General features: G+C 60.9%; 1 protein-coding gene across 1 annotated transcript in view; it reads left to right on the forward strand.

The window, feature by feature from the left end:
- Window positions 1–29: 29 nt before the first annotated feature.
- Window positions 30–7500, forward strand: part of LOC132813380 (histone deacetylase 6-like) — a gene marked incomplete at its 3' end in the record, with an annotated part of 19949 nt that continues 12478 nt past the window's right edge. The window contains exons 1-2 of the mRNA XM_060823133.1: window positions 30–156; window positions 2821–2886. Coding sequence (XP_060679116.1) covers window positions 2827–2886 — 60 coding nt within the window. The remainder of the gene's footprint in view (window positions 157–2820; window positions 2887–7500) is intronic.

A 7500-nucleotide genomic window follows, 5' to 3' on the forward strand; every position in this document is an offset into this window, starting at 1 on the left:
TCCCTCCTCCCTCTCGGCCCCTCCCCCAGGGTCCTCCTGTTCTCCATCCATCGCTATGAACACGGCGATTTCTGGCCCCACCTCGCGGAGTCGGACTGTACCACGACTGGTGCCGGACGGGGACGTGGGTACAACATTAACGTCCCCTGGAATAAGGTAAACGCCAGCTGGGCCAGCAGTGGGTGGGCCGAAGGGCCTGGAGGAGGTGCTGTGGGTGTGGGAGTCCGCACTGAGGCTGACCCTTCCAGACACCCCATCGTTCCACAGGCGCTGGGGGAGGGTCAGTACTGAGGGAGCGGGCGCTGGGGGAGGGTCAGTGCTGAGGGAGTGGGGGCTGTGGGAGGGTCAGTGCTGAGGGAGCGGTGCTGTGGGAGGGTCAGTGCTGAGGGAGTGGGGGCTGTGGGAGGGTCAGTGCTGAGGGAGCGGGTGCTGTGGGAGGGTCAGTGCTGAGGGAGTGGGTGCTGTGGGAGGGTCAGTGCTGAGGGAGCGGGCGCTGTGGGAGGGTCAGTGCTGAGGGAGCGGGTGCTGTGGGACGGTCAGTGCTGAGGGAGTGGGTGCTGTGGGAGGGTCAGTGCTGAGGGAGTGGGAGGGTCAGCGCTGAGGGAGCGGGTGCTGTGGGAGGGTCAGTGCTGAGGGAGTGGGTGCTGTGGGAGGGTCAGTGCTGAGGGAGTGGGTGCTGTGGGAGGGTCAGTGCTGAGGGAGTGGGTGCAGTGGGAGGGTCAGTGCTGAGGGAGTGGGTGCTGTGGGAGGGTCAGTGCTGTGGGAGGGTCAGTGCTGTGGGAGGGTCAGTGCTGAGGGAGTGGGTGCTGTGGGAGGGTCAGCGCTGAGGGAGCGGGTGCTGTGGGAGAGTCAGTTCTGAGGGAGTGGGTGCTGTGGGAGGGTCAGTGCTGAGGGAGCGGGTGCTGTGGGAGGGTCAGTGCTGTGGGAGGGTCAGTGCTGAGGGAGTGGGTGCTGTGGGAGGGTCAGCGCTGAGGGAGCGGGTGCTGTGGGAGGGTCAGTGCTGAGGGAGCGGGTGCTGCGGGAGGGTCAGTGCTGAGGGAGCGGGTGCTGTGGGAGGGTCAGTGCTGAGGGAGCGGGTGCTGCGGGAGGGTCAGTGCTGAGGGAGCGGGTGCTGCGGGAGGGTCAGTGCTGAGGGAGCGGGTGCTGTGGGAGGGTCAGTGCTGAGGGAGCGTGTGCTGTGGAGGGTCAGTGCTGAGGGAGTGGGTGCTGTGGGACGGTCAGTGCTGAGGGAGCGGGTGCTGTGGGAGAGTCAGTTCTGAGGGAGTGGGCGCTGTGGGACGGTCAGTGCTGAGGGAGCGGGTGCTGTGGCAAGGTCAGTGCTGAGGGAGCGGGTGCTGTGGGAGGGTCAGTTCTGAGGGAGCGGGCGCTGTGGGACGGTCAGTGCTGAGGGAGTGGGGGCTGTGGGAGGGTCAGTGCTGAGGGAGTGGGTGCTGTGGGAGGGTCAGCGCTGAGGGAGCGGGTGCTGTGGGAGGGTCAGTGCTGAGGGAGTGGGTGCTGTGGGAGGGTCAGTGCTGAGGGAGTTGGTGCTGTGGGTAGGTCAGTGCTGAGGGGGTGGGTGCTGTGGGAGGGTCAGCGCTGAGCGAGTGGGTGCTGTGGGAGGGTCAGTGCTGAGGGAGTGGGAACTGTGGGAGGGTCAGTGCTGAGGGAGTGGGTGCTGTGGGACGGTCAGTACTGAGGGAGTGGGTGCTGTGGAGGGTCAGTGCTGAGGGAGTGGGTGCTGTGGGAGTGTCAGCGCTGAGGGAGCGGGTGCTGTGGGAGGGTCAGTGCTGAGGGAGTGGGCGCTGAGGGAGCGGGTACTGTGGGAGGGTCAGTGCTGAGGGAGCGGGTGCTGTGGGAGGGTCAGTGCTGAGGGAGTGGGCGCTGAGGGAGCGGGTGCTGTGGGAGGGTCAGTGCTGAGGGAGTGGGTGCTGTGGGAGGGCCAGCGCTGAGGGAGTGGGTGCTGTGGGAGGGTCAGTGCTGAGGGAGTGGGCGCTGAGGGAGCGGGTGCTGTGGGAGGGTCAGTGCTGAGGGAGCGGATGCTGTGGGAGGGTCAGTGCTGTGGGAGAGTCAGTGCTGAGGGAGTGGGTGCTGTGGGAGGGTCAGCGTTGAGGGAGTGGGCGCTGTGGGAGGGTCAGTGCTGAGGGAGTGGGTGCTGTGGGAGGGTCAGTGCTGAGGGAGTGGGTGCTGTGGGAGGGTCAGTGCTGAGGGAGCGGGTGCTGTGGGAGGGTCAGTGCTGAGGGAGCGGGTGCTGTGGGAGGGTCAGTGCTGAGGGAGTGGGTGCTGTGGGAGGGTCAGCGCTGAGCGAGTGGGTGCTGAGGGAGCGGGTGCTGTGGGAGGGTCAGTGCTGAGGGAGCGGGTGCTGTGGGAGGGTCAGTGCTGTGGGAGAGTCAGTGCTGAGGGAGCAGGTGCTGTGGGAGGGTCAGCGCTGAGGGAGTGGGCGCTGTGGGAGGGTCAGCGCTGAGGGAGTGGGTGCTGTGGGAGGGTCAGCGCTGAGGGAGTGGGCGCTGTGGGAGGGTCAGCGCTGAGGGAGTGGGTGCTGTGGGAGGGTCAGCGCTGAGGGAGTGGGCGCTGTGGGAGGGTCAGTGCTGAGGGAGCGGGGGCTGTGGGAGGGTCAGCGCTGAGGGAGTGGGTGCTGTGGGAGGGTCAGCGCTGAGGGATGGGCACTGTGGGAGGGTCAGTGCTGAGGGAGTGGGTGCTGTGGGAGGGTCAGCGCTGAGGGAGTGGGTGCTGTGGGAGGGTAAGTGCTGAGGGAGTGGGTGCTGTGGGAGGGTCAGCGCTGAGGGATGGGCACTGTGGGAGGCACTCCCGCTCCCTCTCCTCTCTCCTCTCTCTATTTTCCAGACGGGAATGTCCGACGCTGATTACTACAGTGTATTCCATAAGCTGCTGCTCCCCATCGCTCACGAGGTGAGTGTGACGGAGGCACGGAATGTGACTGAGGGAGACAAGCGAGTGAGAGAGGAGGGAAACGTGTGTCTGAGGGAGAGGGGAGTGAGAGAGGAGGGAAACGTGTGTCTGAGGGAGAGAGGAGTGAGAGAGGAGGGAAACGTGTGTCTGAGGGAGAGAGGAGTGAGAGAGGAGGGAAACGTGTGTCTGAGGGAGAGAGGGGAGTGAGAGAGGAGGGAAACGTGTGTCTGAGGGAGAGAGAGTGAGAGAGGAGGGAAACGTGTGTCTGAGGGAGAGGGGAGTGAGAGAGGAGGGAAACGTGTGTCTGAGGGAGGGAGGGGAGTGAGAGAGGAGGGAAACGTGTGTCTGAGGGAGAGGGGAGTGAGAGAGGAGGGAAACGTGTGTCTGAGGGAGAGAGGAGTGAGAGAGGAGGGAAACGTGTGTCTGAGGGAGAGAGGGGAGTGAGAGAGGAGGGAAACGTGTGTCTGAGGGAGGAAGGAGTGAGGGAGGAGGGAAACGTGTGTCTGAGGGAGAGAGGGGTGAGAGAGGAGGGAAACGTGTGTCTGAGGGAGAGGGGAGTGAGAGAGGAGGGAAACGTGTGTCTGAGGGAGGGAGGAGTGAGAGAGGAGGGAAACGTGTGTCTGAGGGAGAGAGGGGAGTGAGAGAGGAGGGAAACGTGTGTCTGAGGGACAGAGGAGTGAGAGAGGAGGGAAACGTGTGTCTGAGGGAGAGAGGAGTGAGAGAGGAGGGAAACGTGTGTCTGAGGGAGAGAGGGGAGTGAGAGAGGAGGGAAACGTGTGTCTGAGGGACAGAGGAGTGAGAGAGGAGGGAAACGTGTGTCTGAGGGAGAGAGGGGAGTGAGAGAGGAGGGAAACGTGTGTCTGAGGAGGAGAGGAGTGAGAGAGGAGGGAAACGTGTGTCTGAGGGAGAGAGGAGTGAGAGAGGAGGGAAACGTGTGTCTGAGGGAGAGAGGAGAGTGAGAGGGGAGGGAAACGTGTGTCTGAGGGAGAGGGGAGTGAGAGAGGAGGGAAACGTGTGTCTGAGGGAGAGAGGAGTGAGAGAGGAGGGAAACGTGTGTCTGAGGGAGAGGGGAGTGAGAGGGGAGGGAAACGTGTGTCTGAGGGAGAGAGGAGTGAGAGAGGAGGGAAACGTGTGTCTGAGGGAGAGAGGGGAGTGAGAGAGGAGGGAAACGTGTGTCTGAGGGAGAGGGGAGTGAGAGGGGAGGGAAACGTGTGTCTGAGGGAGAGAGGGGAGTGAGAGAGGAGGGAAACGTGTGTCTGAGGGAGAGGGGAGTGAGAGAGGAGGGAAACGTGTGTCTGAGGGAGGGAGGGGAGTGAGAGAGGAGGGAAACGTGTGTCTGAGGGAGAGAGGAGTGAGAGAGGAGGGAAACGTGTGTCTGAGGGAGAGAGGGGAGTGAGAGAGGAGGGAAATGTGTGTCTGAGGGAGAGGGGAGTGAGAGAGGAGGGAAACGTGTGTCTGAGGGAGAGGGGAGTGAGGGAGGAGGGAAACGTGTGTCTGAGGGAGAGGGGAGTGAGAGAGGAGGGAAACGTGTGTCTGAGGGACAGAGGACTGAGAGAGAGGAGGGAAACGTGTGTCTGAGGGAGAGAGGAGTGAGAGAGGAGGGAAACGTGTGTCTGAGGGAGAGAGGGAGTGAGAGAGGAGGGAAACGTGTGTCTGAGGGAGAGAGAGGAGTGAGAGAGGAGGGAAACGTGTGTCTGAGGGAGAGAGGAGTGAGAGAGGAGGGAAACGTGTGTCTGAGGGAGAGAGGAGTGAGAGAGGAGGGAAACGTGTGTCTGAGGGAGAGAGGGGAGTGAGAGAGGAGGGAAACGTGTGTCTGAGGGAGAGAGGAGTGAGAGAGGAGGGAAACGTGTGTCTGAGGGAGGGAGGAGTGAGAGAGGAGGGAAACGTGTGTCTGAGGGAGAGGGGAGTGAGAGAGGAGGGAAACGTGTGTCTGAGGGAGGGAGGGGAGTGAGGGAGGAGGGAAACGTGTGTCTGAGGGAGAGAGGGGAGTGAGAGAGGAGGGAAACGTGTGTCTGAGGGAGAGAGGGGAGTGAGAGAGGAGGGAAACGTGTGTCTGAGGGAGAGAGGGGAGTGAGAGAGGAGGGAAATGTGTGTCTGAGGGAGAGAGGAGTGAGAGAGGAGGGAAACGTGTGTCTGAGGGAGAGAGGGGAGTGAGAGAGGAGGGAAACGTGTGTCTGAGGGAGAGAGGAGAGTGAGAGAGGAGGGAAACGTGTGTCTGAGGGAGAGAGGGGAGTGAGAGAGGAGGGAAACGTGTGTCTGAGGGAGAGAGGGGAGTGAGAGAGGAGGGAAACGTGTGTCTGAGGGAGAGAGGAGTGAGAGAGGAGGGAAACGTGTGTCTGAGGGAGAGAGGGGAGTGAGAGAGGAGGGAAACGTGTGTCTGAGGGAGAGAGAGAGTGAGAGGGGAGGGAAACGTGTGTCTGAGGGAGAGAGGGGAGTGAGAGAGGAGGGAAACGTGTGTCTGAGGGAGAGAGGGGAGTGAGAGAGGAGGGAAACGTGTGTCTGAGGGAGAGAGGGGAGTGAGAGAGGAGGGAAACGTGTGTCTGAGGGAGAGGGGAGTGAGAGGGGAGGGAGACGTGTGTCTGAGGGAGAGAGGAGAGTGAGAGGGGAGGGAAACGTGTGTCTGAGGGAGAGAGGGGAGTGAGAGAGGAGGGAAACGTGTGTCTGAGGGAGAGAGGGGAGTGAGAGAGGAGGGAAACGTGTGTCTGAGGGAGAGAGGAGTGAGAGAGGAGGGAAATGTGTGTCTGAGGGAGAGGGAGTGAGAGAGGAGGGAGACGTGTGTCTGAGGGAGAGAGGAGTGAGAGAGGAGGGAAACGTGTGTCTGAGGGAGAGAGAGTGAGAGAGGAGGGAAACGTGTGTCTGAGGGAGGGAGGAGTGAGAGAGGAGGGAAACGTGTGTCTGAGGGAGAGGGGAGTGAGAGGGGAGGGAAACGTGTGTCTGAGGGAGAGAGGAGGGAAACGTGTGTCTGAGGGAGAGGGGAGTGAGAGAGGAGGGAAACGTGTGTCTGAGGGAGGGAGGGGAGTGAGAGAGGAGGGAAACGTGTGTCTGAGGGAGGGAGGAGAGTGAGAGAGGAGGGAAACGTGTGTCTGAGGGAGAGGGGAGTGAGAGAGGAGGGAGACGTGTGTCTGAGGGAGAGAGGAGTGAGAGAGGAGGGAGACGTGTGTCTGAGGGAGAGGGGAGTGAGAGAGGAGGGAAACGTGTGTCTGAGGGAGAGGAGAGTGAGAGAGGAGGGAAACGTGTGTCTGAGGGAGAGGGGAGAGAGAGAGGAGGGAGACGTGTGTCTGAGGGAGGAGGCTGAGGGGTGGGGGGACTGTTTCTGTGTCGTTGTCTCCCTGCACCGTCTGTCCTCCCCGCTCCCTCCCTCCCTCCCTGCCCTGACTGTGTCTGGCTCTGCCCCGTCCTCTCTGTCTGTGTCTTTGTCCACGTTATCCCTGTGTGTCTCTCTCTCTCTCTCTCACACTCATTCTCTCCCTCTCTCTCTCCCTCTCTGTTTCTCTGTCCTGCACTCGTGCGCTCGCTCTCTCTCTTGCATCTCTCTCTCTCTCTCTGTCTCCTTCTGTCAATCTGCCCTGCAAACACTCTCTCTCACTCCTCTCTCTCTCTCTCTCTCTCTCACTCCGCTCTCTCTCTCTCTCTCTCTGACTCCGCACTCTCTCTCTCTCTCTCTCTGACTCCGCTCTCTCTCTCTCTCTGACTCCGCACTCTCTCTCTCTCTCTCTCTCTGACTCCGCACTCTCTTGTCTCTCTCTCTCTCTCTCTCTCTGACTCCGCTCTCTTTCTCTCTCTCTCTGACTCCGCTCTCTCTCTCTCTCTCTCCCTCTCTGACTCCGCACTCTCTCTCTCTCTCTCTCTCTGACTCCGCACTCTCTTGTCTCTCTCTCTCTCTCTCTCTCTGACTCCGCTCTCTTTCTCTCTCTCTCTGACTCCGCTCTCTCTCTCTCTCTCTCCCTCTCTGACTCCGCACTCTCTTGTCTCTCTCTCTCTCTGACTCCGCACTCTCTTGTCTCTCTCTCTCTCTCTCTCTCTGACTCCGCTCTCTTTCTCTCTCTCTCTGACTCCGCTCTCTCTCTCTCTCTCTCCCTCTCTGACTCCGCACTCTCTTGTCTCTCTCTCTCTCTGACTCCGCACTCTCTTGTCTCTCTCTCTCTCTCTCTCTCTGACTCCGCTCTCTTTCTCTCTCTCTCTGACTCCGCTCTCTCTCTCTCTCTCTCTCCCTCTCTGACTCCGCACTCTCTTGTCTCTCTCTCTCTCTGACTCCGCACTCTCTTGTCTCTCTCTCTGACTCCGTTCTCTCTCTCTCTCTCTCTCTGACTCCGTTCTCTCTCTCTCTCTCTCTGACTCCGCACTCTCTTGTCTCTCTCTCTCTCTCTCTCTCTGACTCCGCTCTCTCTCTCTCTCTCTCTCTCTCTGACTCCGTTCTCTCTCTCTCTCTCTCTCTCTCTCTCTCTCTGACTCCGCACTCTCTTGTCTCTCTCTCTGACTCCGTTCTCTCTCTCTCTCTCTCTCTCTCTGACTCCGTTCTCTCTCTCTCTCTCTCTCTCTGACTCCGCACTCTCTTGTCTCTCTCTCTCTCTCTGACTCCGCACTCTCTTGTCTCTCTCTCTGACTCCGTTCTCT

Source organism: Hemiscyllium ocellatum, unplaced genomic scaffold (assembly GCF_020745735.1).
Source record: "Hemiscyllium ocellatum isolate sHemOce1 unplaced genomic scaffold, sHemOce1.pat.X.cur. scaffold_3631_pat_ctg1, whole genome shotgun sequence".
In the NCBI taxonomy this organism is placed as follows: domain Eukaryota; kingdom Metazoa; phylum Chordata; class Chondrichthyes; order Orectolobiformes; family Hemiscylliidae; genus Hemiscyllium; species Hemiscyllium ocellatum.